Source organism: Glycine soja, chromosome 13 (assembly GCF_004193775.1).
Source record: "Glycine soja cultivar W05 chromosome 13, ASM419377v2, whole genome shotgun sequence".
In the NCBI taxonomy this organism is placed as follows: Eukaryota; Viridiplantae; Streptophyta; class Magnoliopsida; order Fabales; family Fabaceae; genus Glycine; species Glycine soja.
In genome coordinates this window covers 18,496,198-18,513,673 of record NC_041014.1, presented here as the reverse complement: position 1 = coordinate 18,513,673, position 17,476 = coordinate 18,496,198, and the positions used below count along the sequence as shown (strand labels likewise).

Genomic DNA, 17,476 nt, shown 5'->3' with positions numbered 1-17,476 from the left:
AGATCCTAGTGGTTAAAAAAATATTAAAATATGATTTTCGTCCTTAAAAATATATCAAAGTTTATTTTTTATCCGTGTAAAACTTTTTATCTGTTTTTTGTCCCTATAAAATTATAATGTTATTTTTTTTATTCAGAACAAGGGTTGGGTGATTCCAAACCTACATGCATATGTTTGTGCACTAAAAGCAAGACATGTATTAGCTTTTTTTTTTCTCTTTTCCTTTTTTTCCTCTTTCTCTTTCTCACACCCTTCCCTTCCTCCACCTGCAATGACTTCTTCCTTGTCTCTGCTGACGACGGCGCCTCCTTCAACGAAAATACCCCTTCACACCTCAAGTAGCACTTCCAACAGAAACACCAACTCCCTCAGCGTCGCGACAAGGAGGTCGAGGCCAAGAAGTGCAAACAAGAGAATAAGGAGGCCGTAGACATTTTCTCAGTCATTGCCTACTTCATCTACCTCCTCGACTTCTCCGAGATTTGTTCTTGTTCTTGATTCTCGTTGTTGTGCGTTCATATCTATTTGTGTTCTTGATTCTTGTTCTTGCTCAGATCTTGTTGTTTTGTGGTGGGGGGGTGGGTTTGCGATAGTGGAGGAAGAGGTCCAAAATGTTGTTGTTGCTGGGGGTAGGGGTGGTGGGAAAAGAGTGGTTTCGATTTGAATTTGGATTTATGGGTTTGGTGGGTGGGATATGTGAGTGTAAGTGTGTGGGTTCTTTTGTGATAGCCCTTGTTGTTGTTTTGATGTCCAGGGAGATGGAGAGAGAGGTGGTTCAATTCATGCATTTTTTTAAATTTTTTATGTAATGTGTGACTACTTTTAACCGTCATAAATCATATTTTGTTTTTTTTTATTTTATTTTTTATCCTTGTAATTTATGATAATTTTTAACTCTCATAATTTATATTTTGAAATTTAAATTAAAAAAAATGTTATGTAGGTTTATATATACTGATGAAAATTGTTACAGGAATGAAAAACGAACTTTAATATATTTATAGGGACAAAAAATATCTTTAACTAAAAAATTATTATAGGTGCCAGTCTTAGAACAAAAATAATATAAGAGACATTGTTTTTATAATAGAAAATAGTTTTAGTTATTCATTAGTTAAACTCCCTGTATTTATAAAAAATCATTTTAAACCATAAAGTTTTAAACATCATTTTTAATCTTTACACATATCATTTAAATTTTTTTTACTTCCGGCCAGAATTAAAATAATATATGTAGGTGCTAAAAGATTAAAAATAATATGCCTAAGGGTTAAAAGAAAATATTTTTAAATGTAGGATTTAAAAGAATTTTTTTTATCTATAAAAAATAAATGAGTAATTAAACTTATAAAATATATTATATATTGTGCTTAAAATTATTTAGATCAATTGATTGCAAAATAATGTGATAATATAATTGATAAATTAATCTGCATATCATGATAAATTTATTAGGTTATTAGAGAATGAGTGATTAACATTTTTGTCTAAGAAAACGACTTTTATAATGATAAAAAAAAAACTTTTATCAAGTGAAAACTCAATCTTATGTAAAAGTTTTTCATGAAATCAAAGTTAATAAACATCGTCGCTTAAAAATCCGTCAAAGCTGAACGTCCCCTCAGGCACCTTGGTTCTGCCACCTTCAACTATTGCCGGTGTCACCCCTCTGCCTCTGACGACGTCGCTTCCGTCTTAGCCTCTTACCCTATTATTGCCAGGTCACCTTTTGTCACTTTTTCTTCTTCTTGTTTCTCTCCATTTACTTGGTTATTTCGATTTCGAGTGTGATTATGCACCATTTTTCTTTGCAACACTGTACTATAATTATAACCAAAATTAATCAATTAGTTAAATGAATAGTATTAAAAACCTATAGCACCAACAAAACCATTCTGCAACCTAGACAATGACCCTGAACTATGAAACTTGCTTCGTAATTGTTCAGTCTTTTGAGTTTCATTTGCTGTTCTTAGAAGAGTTCACTTCAGGCATGGTCTTTTACTAAAATTAAAAATGGCAAAAAAAAAAAAAAACTCTTTGTTTCTTGTTTTCTCAGTAGACGGATGTATAAGCACTAAGCAGGCTCTGTTATAAGGGATCTTTCTCATAACTTAAATGTGGGATTCAAGATTTATTTGATATGCGCCCAAACTGTTTGACACAATGTCAGGTCCATTCTGCAAAATGTTACCATAGCCTATGTTTAGATGAATAATTTTTTGGAGAAGATTAAATTTTCTTTTTTAAAGTGGGTTAGAAAAAATGAATAAGGTATTATTGGAAAGTTACATCATGATCTCCCATTTTACAAAGTTCTCAAGGAAGAGAATTCTAATATAATTTTTTTTTCCAATCCTTCTCTTCCCATCCAAACACATTGATCTATACATGCCTTGAAAGATGGCACTAGGGATTTTAATTTGATAAATATACATTTGACTATTGTAGCATGGATTGCCTAGGATTATTTTATTTTATTTTATCTTTTACATTTTTTTTCCTACTGGTTATACTTCAAAGGTGGCCAAATATTATGGACTGAGGGGAAAAAATGGTTATTGACAGATCAACTAGTTCTTCCTAATGGGATGTAGGTCATTCTCCTACAATAGTCTCTTTCCATCTCTTATAAGGGTTGCAAAGTCACATTGGCTACCACTCTCTCAAAGGTTAGGATGATTCTCATTTCTGTCATTGTGCTGTTTGGAGATTTATATTTAGGTGTAAATTGTAATACTAGATTTAGATATTTTTTTGTCGCAATTGCTGAAATGGATCGTCTCTGTTACTCCTTCAGGTCAAAAGTGGTTTATGATTCAGGCTCAAGCGTACTACAAAATTGTTGCAACAGTGGTTCCCTGGTGAATTTTCAAGGTAATCTTTTGGTTAGAATTTTTTACTACCTGTTGACTTCAACAGGATATGGTGGTATAATAATTCGAAGTACCCATTTGATATATTCATGCTGAATTTCTGAGGAAAATATTCCTGATTTAACCTAATAACAGAAACCAGTTCTTGATTTTTGTGCCATAAATCTAATGCATCTATATATTTCCTTTAGGTTTGGACAACATTGGAATGTATCCTAAATTATTCGTTTCCATGGAAAATCTTGGTTCCACTGTCATTTAACATGTTTTTCATTGGTAAAGTATTTGTTGAAAATCATGAACGAAATTCATGTCTTTTGTAAACATAGCAAATAAAAAGGAAACATTCTTTTTCATTCATGTGATCATTTCTCTACTCAGTGATGTGATTTAATTTCAAAGTTCTAGATCCTACTTTTATTTATTGCTTTGACCTTATGGTAATTGATTTAATTGAATTAAATATAAAAGTTAATCTTCAGGCAGCAGGCTTCTTTTGTAGCCTTCATACATACAATTAATATTGGTTATACAGTATCATTTCCTTTTAGCTAATGAATTGGATTTGCAGCTTTGAGATCATATGCACGTGATGCACGCAAAGGCTATAATCTCTTTGGCCGTGGAAGACCAGGGGATGAAGAGTTCAAGAAAACCTGGGCAAACGAAATGGATGAAGATAACACTCTATGGACTGGAAGTGAGGATGATAACGATGAAGACATGGGTCCAAAGACGGATCTTGATAAGGAGATAAGGAAAGCAAGACTGGAAGCTAAAAAGCATGCAGACTTGATTGATGCTGATGACAGCGATGAGTTAAGAAGTGTCTGGTCTGGCAGTGACGAGGAGAAGACACTGTGGACTGGTGATGAAATGGATAGTGATGATGATATTCCTACAGAAGCTTACCCAAGTGAAAGTAGTGACAAGTACATAGATAAATTGTTTGAGTTTGATGAAATGCCGAAATACAGAACCATCTCTGAGATGTTGAAAGCTGAACAAGAACCCGAGGAGTTGACTCCAGGAAAGCAAGCTAGGAAGATAGCTGTTGAGAATGCTTTGAAGAAATTAAAGAAGGGTCCAGATGGGAGGTATAGCAATGTGTGGGAGGTTATGAGTGACTTAGATATTCTAATTGGGGCATTTGAAAATGTTGTTTCAGGACCAGAATATGCAGAACTTAGACAAGGAGGGCCTAAACATCTAAATATTCAGTTTTTTAAGGACATACAAGCACGTATGAGAGATCCAAATTACAAGTTCTCACCTGAGTTAAAATTGAAACCAAAGAGTAAACTGGTTTCTAGAAAGAAATGGCAAAAAGCAGAGTCCAGAAGAAGGAAAGCACGAAAGAGATAAAGATATAAATTGAAGCTGAAATTAGGCTTATAATGTTTTGTATCATTATACAGTACAATGAGTACATGCTACTTAATCATCGATAATCATAATTATAAATTGATAGGTCAGTATTTTTTTGTTTCAAATGTTATGCCAAAATGTTGGGCTTATGGTTACCTTAAATGACACTTTCCTTTTAGAACATTAATTCATTAATATTTGCATTTTCTTGTTGGGCATTAAAAACAATTTACCTATTTTGAGCATACATCTGACTTTTTCCATAATGGTTTTGTTGATTTTTTCGGCCATACCATTATATTGTGGGGTTCCAGGTACCTTCTTCTCATGTTTTATCCCATGCTTAGAACAATAATTCTTAAATTCATGGGTAGTATACTCACCCATATTATCCGTATGAAGACACTTCAGAGGTTTACCAGCTGCTCTCTCCACCATCGCATGAAACCTTTTGAAGTATTGAAAAATATGGTCCTTCGTGCTCAAGAAAGTACACCCACACTTTTCATGAAACATCATCAATAAATGTCACAAAGTATTTGCTACCACCAAGAGTCTCCACTTCCATGGGTCCACGCACATTAGAATAAACTATATCCAGAACATTCTCCTTCAACTTTGAAGTTTTCTTAAAAGATACTCTATGATGCTTGCCAAATAAACAATAATCACAAAGACTCAATTTTGGACCTTTGTTAGATGGAATGAGGGACTTCCATGACAAAATTGGCAATCCCTTTTCACTTAAGTAAGCCAGTCTTCTATGGCTCAGATCCAACAAAGCATCATCCTCAGCTGCATTCAGTCCATATCTGATCAACTTGACTTGAGTTTTGTACATCATCAAATACATTGTGCCTTTCGCAACCATCAATGAACCTTTGGTAAGCTTCTATTTTCCATCACCAAAGCTATTGCAATATCTATCTAAATCCAAAGCATGCACAAAAATAAGATTCAAATGCAAATTTGGCAGATGCCGCACATCCTTCAGTGTTAGTGTCCAGCCAATATGGGTTTGAGTGCACACATCACCAATTCCAACAGTGTTTGCAATGCTAGTATTTCCCATCTTTACTTTTCCAAAGTCCACTGCATTATACGTAGTAAAGAATTTCTTGTTGGAAGTGGCGAGATAAGATGTTGCTGAGTCAATCACCCATTCAACACATGAATCTGCAACATGACACTCTTCTTCTTCAATAGAGAGCAACACCACTTCTTCTTTTTCAATGACCCATTCAACGCATGAATCTGCAACATGAATCTCTGTATTTTCATCTTCATCAAATCTTTGGTTCCTCTAATCTTTCTTCTCCTTGTTCTTCCAAGCTTTACAATTTCTTTTGAGGTGTCCTTCTTCATTATAACGATAACACTTTAACTTTCTTTGAGGCTGAGATTGTGATCTATCGTTGGCTTTACTTAATTGTCCTATGCTCTTACTCCTCCCTTTATTCTCTATGACAAGGGCTTGGGAACTACTTAATCCTAGGTCTTTTCTTCTATTTTCTTCATTTAACATACTATCTTTCGCCTTAGATAAAGTAAGTTGTCCGTCAGGAGCAAAGTTGCTTAATGACACCACCAAGGTTTCCCAGCTTTTTGACAAAGAACTCAAAAGCGATAATGCTCGTAATTCGTCTTCCAACACCAGCTTCACGGTAACCAGTTGGTTTACCAAGTCTTGGAAGTCACTCAAGTTTTTCGCAGCTAATCTTCCCTCTTTGTACTTTAAATTCACCAACTTTCTAATGACAAAAGTTTTGTTTTGTACAGTCTTTCTTTGATACATCTTTTCAATATGTTTCTAGAGAGTTTGGGCATTCTTCTTTGTGGCCACATGGTGGAATACACTGAGATTCACCCCATTACCTAAGTAAATTAATTTCCTTTTGATGCGACTTTTTCTAGTCGACAGTCGTCACATTGTCTTGCTTTGCATCTCCCATTTCCATTGGATCATACATATCTTTGCAGAAAATTATATCCTTCATTTTTTGCTTCCAAATGGAGTAAATTATGGAAGTGAGCTTGATCATAGTACCAATATTCTCCTACATTTTAATTTAAATAATATTGAGTCCCAACTAGAGCTCTGATACCACTTGTTGGACCCAACAAGCGAAACATGAATGTAAATTAAAATTGGGAATCGCGGCATAGTGGAAGCAATAAAATAAACATTGGTAACTAAAAAAAATGAACACCAATATTTAACGTGGAAAACCCTCCAATATCGAGAAAAAAACCACAGGAAAAACTTCGAAAAATATTCCACTATATTAAAGAATATAATAATATTTTCTCACTCTTTTTCACACACAAGAGATATAATATAGTGTTTCCCTTGAAACCTTGCTCCTATTCAAATATTGGATTTTTATAGTATCAAAAAGTTAGAGTTGATATACACCCTAGTATATTTTTTTTTTCACATTCTTATGATTTACTCAACACTCTATTTTTCCTCTCATTATTTTCTCACAACTACCCAGAAGCTTTGTTTTGCTTCAGCTTGATGCATTCCTCCATTTGCAAAGCCCTCTATTTATAGAAGAAAAATGGTAGTGGAACACCTTCACATGCTTCAAATATGGTAAGCAAGGTCATATCAAATCTGAATGTGCTATCTACCTTAGAAAATAAGTCGGTGAAAAGAAAGGAAAGAAGGACAAAAAACAGAAAAAGACCTACATAGCTTGGAAAGACAATGTGTTTACATCCTCTGACTCTTCTAGTGATGAAGAAGTTACAAATATATGCTTGATGGCAAAGTCAATGGATGACTCGTCAACCATTGAAGAAACTGAGGTAAATTCTGAATTTGAAGAAGTTTTGGAAGCATTTAATGAAATGCATGAAGAAGATCAAAAGCTTGGTTTTTTGAACATAAAGCTTAAAAGCAATATAAAATTGCATGTAGCTAAATTGGCTTCAACACAAAGTGAGTTGGACAAATTGAAGAAAGAAAATGAAAAAATTGTTTCAAGCTATGAAGCCACTAGTTGTGTTTGTACCTCTACTTCTCTCAACATGAATGATTACAAGTCTATGTAAAGTGAATTTGAAAATTTAAAAAAGGATCACTATGCTGAACGTATGAAGTTGCAAACTGAGCTTTCATATCTTAAAGATCTTTTTAGAAAATTGAACAAAGGAAGGAGTGATCTTAATCACATGCTCAACATGCAAAAGCATACTACTGATAAGGCTGGTTTGGGGTATAATAAACAAACTACCTTTTCCAAGAAATCCAAGTTTGTATCCACAAAAGGGGTGAACCCAAACAAGGTCTCCAAAAAGAAGAACATAGTGAATTCTAAGTCAAATGTAAAGACCTGCCATTATTGCATGAAAATAGGACATACATCCCATAATTAGGAGATTTGACGTTCCAAGAGGCAAACATGTTTGGATTCCAAAAGATTTATTTGTGAAAATTAACCCAATTGGACCCAACTTAAATTGGGTACCACCTCTGTCTAATTGATTTTGTCCTCTAGGTGTGCCTAAAAGCAAGGGACTCACTATTGTACTTGGATAGTGGCTGCTCTAGGCACATGACGGGTGACAAGTCCAAACTTATTGACTTTGTGTCAAAAGAAGGAGGATATGTCACTTTTGGAGACAATAATAAAGGGAAAATTACGGGAGAAGGAAACATTGGAAATCAATACAAGACACAAGTAAAGAATTTTCTATATGTTGATGGACTAGAGCACAACCTCTTGAGCATTAGTCAACTTTGTGACAAGGGCTTCAAAATTGAATTCAAAAAGCATTGTTGTCTTATTAGTGAAACTATGTCTAGTGAGGTTGTCCATATTGGCAAAAGGATAGGTAATATCTATATGTTAAACATTGAACATGCATCATTTCATGAGTTTAGTTGTTTGGTAAATAAGATTGATGATACTTGGTTATGGCATCGTAGGACCGCACACATAAACATGCATCATCTCAATCATTTGGTTAGAAAAGACTTAATAATTGGTCTTCCAAAACTCAAGTTTGAGAAAAATAAATTGTGTGAAACTTGTCAAAAAGGGAAGCAAGTTAAAAACTCTTTTCAAAGTAAAAATGTTGTTTCTACTTCAAAATCCCTTGAACTACTTCAAATAGACTTATTTGGTCCCTCAGAACTATGAGTTTGGGTGGTAATTACTATGGCCTAGTTATAGTAGATGATTATTCAAGGTTCACATGGACTTTGTTTTTGAAAACCAAAAATGAAGCTTTTGATGCTTTTTGCGAACTTGCCAAGATTATTCAAAAGGAAAAAAGGTCTCAACATTGTTTCATTTAGAAGTGATCATGGAGGTGAATTTCAAAATGAGTCCTTTGAAAAATTTTGTGAAGAAAACTTAATTCACCACAATTTTTCAGTCCCAAGAACACCTCAATAGAATGATGATATGGAGAGTAAAAATAGATCCCTTGAAGAAGGAGCAAGAACCCTTCTAAATGAAACAAAGTTACCTAAGTACTTTTGGGCTGATGTTGTACATACTATTTGCTACACTTTGAACAGAGTACTTATTAGATCTATTCTAAAGAAAACTCCTTATGAACTTTATAAAGGAAGAAAACCAAATATATCTTACCTAAGAGTTTTTGGTTGCGAATGTTATGTTTTGAATAATGGTATAGACTCTCTTGGAAAATTTGATGCAAAGGCCGATGAGGCTATTTTTCTTGGTTACTCATTGTATAGTAAAGCATATAAAGTATTCAATAGAAGAACTCTAAGTGTGGAAGAATTTGTTCATGTAGTATGTGATGAAACTAACTCTATTGTTCAAGATAATTCTTTGGAAGAATAAGATGCAGGTCTTTAGGAAAAGGATTTTGCTCTTGAAGATGATATCAAATATGAAGAACTTGATCAAAGCAAAGAGATCTCAACCATAACTCCTAAAGACTTTCCTAGAGAATGGAAGAATTCAAAAAGACCTCTCCTTGGATAACATAATTGGAGAAATATTAAAGGGTGTCTTTTCTCGCTCTAGACTCAGGGTTTTGTGTAACAGCATGGCTTTTGTTTCTCAGGTTAAACCAAGAGACATTGATGAAGCCTTGTGTGATGAACACTGGTTGATGACAAATGCATGAAGAACTAAATCAGTTTAAGAGAAATGAAGTGTGGAACTTAGTTCATAAACCAACCTCTCACAAGTCAATCAGAACCAAGTGGGTGTTTTGAAATAAACTTGACGAGTTAGACATCATAGTAAGAAATAAAGCTAGATTGGTTGCAAAAGGGTACAACCAAGAAGAAGGAATCGGCTGTGATGAAACCTAAGCTCTAGTTGCAAGGTTAGAAGCCATAAGACTGCTGTTTGTGTTTGCATTTATCATGGATTTCATACTATTCCAAATGGATATGAAGAGCACCTTCCTCAATTCTCTCATTGAAGAAGAAGTGTATGTAGACCAACCACCAGGTTTCGTGGACTACAAACATCCTAATAATGTCTATAGGCTGAAAAAGGCTCTATATGGTTTGAAACAAGCATCAAGGTCATGGTACGAGAGATTAAGCAATTTTCTAATTGAGCCATTTTTTACAAGAGGCCAAGTTGACAAAACATTGTTTATTAAGAAAGTAAATAGTGAGTTGTTAATTGTTCAAATATATGTTGATGATAGTATATTCGGTGCTACTAATGAAATTTTATGTAAGGAATTTTCCAATTGTATGCAGAACGAATTTGAGATGTCTATGAGGGGAGAGTTGAACTTCTTCCTTGAACTCCAAGTCAAGCAGATGAAAGATGAAACCTAATTCAGGTTTGGATTAGATAACTTAATTAGCTTCTCTAGAGATAGAGAGAGTAAACCAGTATAAAAAGTGGTGTACCTCTTCTCTTGATCTTATTTTTCTTTCTCATTATGATCTTCTCAGTTTACTCAAGGTTAAAGATAATATCTTTTAGAAAGAAAGAACTTTAATTATTGATTCAATATTGATTAAGTATGGACTTATCAAATTTTTGTGATACGATCCGCATAAAATAAGTTTTTTTTAAAACTATGGCTTTAAAAGTTCATTTTGTTTTGAAAACCAATTCACCCCCTCCTTGGTTTGTGAGTTCAATCATCTTTTTCACATAGGCCTATTTAGATTATTAAGCACCATTAATGACAAGGAGGATCACGAAGATGACGTTTTCTCCTTTTCTTATTTACAACAGTTGAGTTCCTATTTGGCTTACCAAGATGTTATCTTGGTCGGACATTCCTTGGGTAGTTGTGCCAAGTTCAAGTAGTATAAAAATATATAAGTGTATGTTGTCGCGTGAAAATCAATTGTTTAGATCGGCTAATTGCTTTAACATAATTCCAAAATAATGTCAAGTGATTGATACTGAGAAGGGAAATTTGCTTTTCAATAATGGGTTTCCAAACTACTCCAAAAAACACTTGGTGTAAGTGAATAAAAAAGAATAAAGATAGGATTTTGCGTTAAAGGTAAAGGTTGAAAGGATGTAAATGAAAGCAATAAAGGAAAGATTGTAAAGAAAAGCTTTAAATGAAGACTGTAAAAAAAAGCTATAAAGGAAAGAGGCAAAATAAATGCAAGATAAAATAGACTTGTGTTTTGGATTTAGTATGTTGTTAAATTTGATGTACACAACTTATTTATAGGTTACAAACTCATATCTACCACTAAACCATGTTTTCTCCACTTAATAACCACCTAGAACATGGTTTGGGCATCACTCGATTGATCTTGAATGCTTAAATCAGCTGATAATTGTTAAAAATTGATTGGTTGTTGATAATCGACTTATAGTTGCATATTGAATTGATCCACCTTCTAATAACTGCTATGTTCTAGGCACATTCTCTTCTTCCAAAAATTAACTGATGTGCATTTTAAATTTTAAACTAACTAGAAGCTACTTTTATTTTTAAGGGAGTATTATCATCAACAAATTTTAACCACCACAAGCCATTTAAATATTAGAAAATCATAGAGAATATTCTCTTATACTTATTAAATTAAATATGAATATATTCAACTAATTTTCTGATTTTCCCTATCATCTAATAAGATAAGGGATTAAACACCAGAGATTTATGGATTTTTCCTTCACTACCAATGATATAAACAATAAATGAACAAGTGTTCAAGACAAGAAAGTGGATACAAATAATAAGCTATTGTGCATTGCCAAATAGTATTCTCTAGCAGAAGGTTAGTTACAATTTACATGGAAAAATCAGAACTAATGAAGTCATTCGATATTGTTTGGTGTTCTTTGATCCCTTATCGTCGTTTCATGTGGATATAGAGTAGGCTTTGGGGGTATTTCTAGGTTCTCAATGTCTCCTTCAAGCATTTCCACTACCTTGTTCATCGATGGGCGATCATTTGGTTTCAATTGTATGCACCATAGTGCAACTATGATCATCTTCTTTGTTATTTTCTTTTCCTCCTCTGTGACATCTTCCGTTTCTATATCTTTCTCTTCTACAAGATGATTATAAATCCAAAAAGGATAGTATAGTTGGCTTGAACGCTCTGCATAAGGATTTAGGTTTTTCATTTTACTTGCCATCTCCATCAAAAGCATTCCAAAACTATAAACATCAGCCTTATAGGATATTCCTCCAATATTTTTATAAAATAATTCTGGAGCCATGTACCCAATTGTCCCTCTTACTCCAGTCATTGTGACAATGCTATTATCTATTGGATATAGCTTTGCCAATCCAAAGTCAGAGATTTTTGGGATAAAATTTTCATCTAGTAAGATGTTGTGGGGCTTGATATCAAAATGCAAAATCTGCATCTCACACCCATGGTGGAGATAAGAAATCCCACGAGCAACTCCAATTGATATATTATATATTTTGTCATAGCTTAGATGCTTACTTCCATCTTTAGAAAAAATAAATTTATCGAGAGATCCATTGGGCATAAATTCATAAAGCAAAGCACGTTTTGATCCCTCAACACAAAATCCAATTAATTGTACTACATTTTGATGATGTATTCTTCCAATAGTTGCAACTTCATTGATAAAATCTTGTCCATTACCTTTTAATTTACCCAATATTTTAGTTGCCACACTAGGCCCACTACGCAACTTTCCCTTGAACACATGTCCATATCCTCCTTCGCCCAACTTGTCTTTGAAACCCCCACCCATCTTCTTAATTTCCTTGTATGAGTATCTAATAGGCATCAAGTTGTTTTGTTCTAGATAGTTTTCAATACTTTCATACATGGATAAATGTCTTTTTCGCCATTTGTAAATGACAAACGCAATAATCAGCGGCACCCCAAACAAAAATTTGCATGCCCATGATATAAGAACAATGTCGGATGTAACTGCAATAAAAATTTACTAGAGTTATGAAGAATCTTTTGATTACACCATAATATGTAAAATGCAATAAGGTATTTGTTAGAGTAAAACATTAATTAATTTGGTTCTTAAAATTGATACTATACACATCAATTTAGATAGTAAGATTACAAGTAAAACAATTTTTTTTTATAACTAAGACAAATATCAATCAATTTGGTTGTCGACGCTGGTATGTATAAGTAAATTCTGTCTCTAATATTAATGTGCATCTAAGACCAAATATTATTGACTAGTGGTGGTTAAAATTAAAAGCTAAATTTACTTATTTAATTTTTTGTTAGACAAGGGGCCAAAATTAAAAAAAAAAATCCAATTTTAGGGAATAATATAATGTTTTATATTTGTTAAATTTTCTATATCATATACTACGAAATCATTGGTTAAATTTGTTACACATACAACCAAATGGATTCATCCATATTAATAAATACATTTCCACAGACATATTAACGGGAGCAAATTATCATTAATAAATTAATATTTTTTTGAAGGTATTAATAAATTAATATTGACCATTAACATGGGTGTGAAATAATATTTTTTACATTTTAATGAATTTGAAATTACATATGTTTATTGAGTTAATAAATTATGTAAAAACAAGTACATCGTTGAATAAGATCGTCATAAAGTTATTATATATTAAAATTAAAGCATATAGGTAAATTAAGATGATAAATTCTTACATTCTGCAGCCATTTGTAGTTGTTCCAGTATCCCTATATCACCAAAAAATGAAAGAAAATATCAATTTCAGAATCCTGTTGATCGGTCTCAACAACCTGAAAAACAATACTATTTCTATAATTTCATGAAAGTTATAGCCATCAACAAGTTTAAAAAAAACATTTTTATTGAAAAATGATAAATGTTTTATTGAAACTTGAAAGCATGGGTTCTTGTAACTACAAGTAAAATATAAAAAAAAGTTCTCTAAAAATTGATTGAATTAATATAATGATGTTTAATAATAAATATAAAATAATTTATTTTATAAAGAATATAAAATCTATATACAGATATATTTGAAACTTTGTATTGAAAAATCTGAGAAAATCGTTTAATAGACAAAAGATGGTTTACTAATTAATGATTTGAAACTAACAAATTATGTATAGTGTTAATTGAAAGAAAACAGTATCGTGTAAAGAAATTAAAAGAGATAAATAATATTTACCATTAAATAATTAATTAGTTAATTAAAAATATTAATTTAATATAACATCAAAACTTCACAAAATTAGAAAGACACATGTTTATGTAAAGACATAAGTTGGATGTTCAAATGAGTGAAATGATGGGGATAAAAAAATGTAAAAGCAGAAAAAAATAAAAATATCAAATTTACAAAAGGATCCTTAATCTTTACTTATAAAAAATAAAAAAAAATTAAACTTATCCTTAATCTTTAATTATAAAAAATAAAAAAAATTAAACTTAATCATTTTATGTGATAAAATAAATCAGGTCACATTGTATTGTATGATTGAACAACCGACCTTAACTTAAATGTAGAAAAAATAAGGAAAGTTTGGAAGACTAAACTTGAGAGGTGTTTTTGTCTCTATGAAAACTTGAAAAATAAAAACGAAACTTAAGAAGTAAAAATAAAATTTATTGTTTTAAATTTGGGAAGTGATAACAAGAAAATAGTAATACGATAGAAATTATAATGATTTAATTTTCCTTTACCACACTTCTTTCCCTTTTCCCAAGGGAAGGCAGAACAAACCACGCAACGAGGCTTCTGCTTGTCAAAGTCAAAATAGCAGGAACCATGGTCTCCACAATCCTCCTCCTCACAGGCGAAACGCATCCATGAAATCTCGAATCCATAGACTAGAGCCCTATGCATCAGACTGTAGGAATATTTATCTGTGTCCAAACCCCACCATGATGTTGGAGCAACCAGTTTTACATGGCAACCAATTTCAAAGTCCTTTGCTTTTAAGTCACCAGCAATAGCACCGTGAAGTATCCACGTACTTACGATTGCCGGTCACTGGAGTAATACAATTCATGAAAACTACATGCTGAAAAACTACATACACTGAAATTGTATTGAGACAAGAAATGGCGAGGAAGGGAGGAACAATTCGGATGTTGATTAACTCCTGGATCTACCACTCGGATTGTGAAATTATTGTAGTTGATCGCCTGCACATGATATTCCACCGAGTACTTTTAAAATGAGAAATGAAAAAAATTGATTTTAACCATCATATTGTAATTAAAAAGAATCAAGAACTAAGATTAAAAATATCAATCCTTGAATCTTTTTAATTATAATCTAATTAGTTAGTTGATTAGTTAATTATTTACCTTTAAATATTAATTTTTCTTTAGATAACAATCTATAATAGCTAATAATTATTATTTTGATTTTGATATGATTTAATATTTATATTTTTTATACATCTTTATTAGACTTGTTCAGGATTATTTGACAACTTTTATATTTCACCTTAGAAAATAAAAAATTTTCCTGATAATTTAAGGATAACATCTAACAAAATCATTTATAATAATAAATAATTATGTAATATTAGTATGAATTACTCACATTTGTTAGTTATATTATATATATTTTTAATTTTTAATATATATAGGAAATGTTTCAAATGAAAAAAAAATATGAAAAATGAGAAAAAATAATTTTAACCGTCAGATTATACTTAAAAAGAATAAAGGCCGAGAAAAATACTGACATTTAAAATCAATTTTTCTCATTATAATTTTTTTTTTCATTTGAAACATCACCCCACCCTCTCTCTCTCTCTCTCTCTCTAACCTAATATTTCAATTGGATGAATGACCGGGTCAGTTTTCTTAATTAACACTACGTATAATTATACAAATCAAGTTATTAGCTTTATCAAGAATTAGCTGGTCAAATTCAAAGAAATTTAAACCTGCGTTAAGCTACACGACACAGAGTACAGCTTTTTTTCTCGTACATTAATAAGTTATAGTGGTGGTTTAGTCAAAATAATATTTATTTATAGAGTGAATAAGATTGATCAACACAGGGTGTGTTTTATTCCTCAAGACTCCAACTGTTAATATTTAAATAAGCACGACTATGAAAGCCTCATTGGCTTTAGCTAGGATCCTCTTGTTCATCTCATTAAGTGCACAAATATTTTTTTTTTAACAGCAGCGTACAGCTAGTTTGATTGCAGATTTTGCTACAAGTTCAACGTTATATCTTAGTTCAGTTTTAATTAATTTGTTGTTTGCACATTATTATCGATAACAAATTCCAATATTATCTAACAGTTATTTTTTAATATATATTTATGCCACCAATTTCTTTTTTGTATCCTCTTCAAATTTTTTTAATCTCTCATCTGATCTTTCTTTCAAATTTTTTTATCTATTTCTGTTTTTAAAATATAGTGTTGCTTTGGAATCTTCAAAGAAATTAATATTAAAATAAATAAAATATAAATTTAGTAAAAAAAATGCAATTTATAGAAATCATGCTTTGATGAAAACGTTAAAGTTGAAGTTAAAAAAATTTGTTGGTACAAGTGGTTCGACACTTGGATTCATGATTATTAAAATCATGATTTAATTCTTAGAATCGTACGAGTTTAAGATTTCATAGTGTTTCCACGAATTAAATCGTGGGTAGAACCATAAATCGAGTAAAATCAGTAATAAAATGGTAGAATCGGAGTAAACTTGATAGAGTTGGATCAAACTTGGAGTTAAGTTATAAATTTTGATTTTTTATGTTATTTATAAATTCATAAAAAGAGGAGGAACCGCAAGTTTAGGGGACCTTCACTAGTTTACCTAGAATAATGAGTTTAACAATCTTGCTTGGATTTCTTAATCAAGATCCAAGGTTCATCTTTGGTTTAGACATGAAACCACAATTGAAGATATAATGAGAGACGATCAAGTAGGTGTCAAGTAAAAAACTCTAATACTTCTCTTTAAACCAACATAAAAAGTTAGATATTAGAAATCATTTTTATATTAAATATTTTCTATTTATATTATATCAACTTATTTCTTTTTCTTGAGAGCTAACTTTACGAATTTTTAGACTATGATATATCTTCAATTTTTTATGAGATTCTTAACTCTTTTTTAGATCACTCACTAATTTAAATTATTGTTGCATTAAATTTAAAAACACGCACCAATTGTTTACTTTAGTGATATAAATTTTGTTTATCCGTAGAAAATCAAACTTAGGTAAGAGGAAGTTTATAATAACTTATACTACTACTTTAATGGTAGAACCTAACTAAAGTTTTTAGTTATTTTTTATCACATTCTTAGTTAATTATTTTTAACCACCATAATTAAGATTTTTTACTCGAAATCTCTAGAGAATTTCCATTTCAATCATTTGGGTCAGATATGAGATTAATCACTACTCCAAAGCTTAATTACACTTAAAATTTATCACTCATCTCCAAAAAAAAAAAATTATGTAAGGATTAGACTAAGATACTACCCTACAAAACTCAGCATATATTGTCAACTTAGTAAAACTCATTAATTCTCATTCTATCCTTTTACTCACACAATAACTCTTGTTTTAACTCCAAAAAAAATAAGTTTTAATAATTAAGCACATGTTTTTACAACATAGTTTAACAAATCACTTATATAAACAATTAATATAAAAACTCTACAAGAACCCATATATTCTAATAGTATTTCTTAACGTTGTTTAACTTTAATTAATAATCAACTTTAACATGCAACTCCATATATACATCGACACATATTTTAGAAAGAGTTGCTTCTTTGTCACAACTCACAAACGAGAAAGGGAGTCATTTGGGTATAGTGTGTGAATTAAGGTGTCCTACACAAAAGTCAACC

The 17,476-nt window shown here is 31.5% G+C and overlaps 2 protein-coding genes across 2 annotated transcripts; one reads left to right on the top strand and one right to left on the bottom strand.

Moving 5' to 3' along the window:
• The first annotated feature begins 1,469 nt into the window (after positions 1–1,469).
• Positions 1,470–4,472, top strand: LOC114381411. The gene is made up of 4 exons (XM_028340661.1): positions 1,470–1,721; positions 2,569–2,672; positions 2,801–2,877; positions 3,448–4,472. Exons 2-4 carry the CDS (start codon positions 2,587–2,589, stop codon positions 4,239–4,241), a joined length of 957 nt encoding a protein of 318 aa, XP_028196462.1. The 5' UTR covers positions 1,470–1,721; positions 2,569–2,586; the 3' UTR covers positions 4,242–4,472.
• Positions 4,473–11,398: 6,926 nt separating this feature from the next.
• On the bottom strand, positions 11,399–14,483 carry LOC114381659 (rust resistance kinase Lr10-like). Its single transcript, XM_028340901.1, has 3 exons — positions 14,321–14,483; positions 13,315–13,347; positions 11,399–12,588 (listed from the first exon to the last, which is right to left on the bottom strand). Exons 1-3 carry the CDS (start codon positions 14,481–14,483, stop codon positions 11,489–11,491), a joined length of 1,296 nt encoding a protein of 431 aa, XP_028196702.1. The 3' UTR covers positions 11,399–11,488.
• Positions 14,484–17,476: the final 2,993 nt, after the last annotated feature.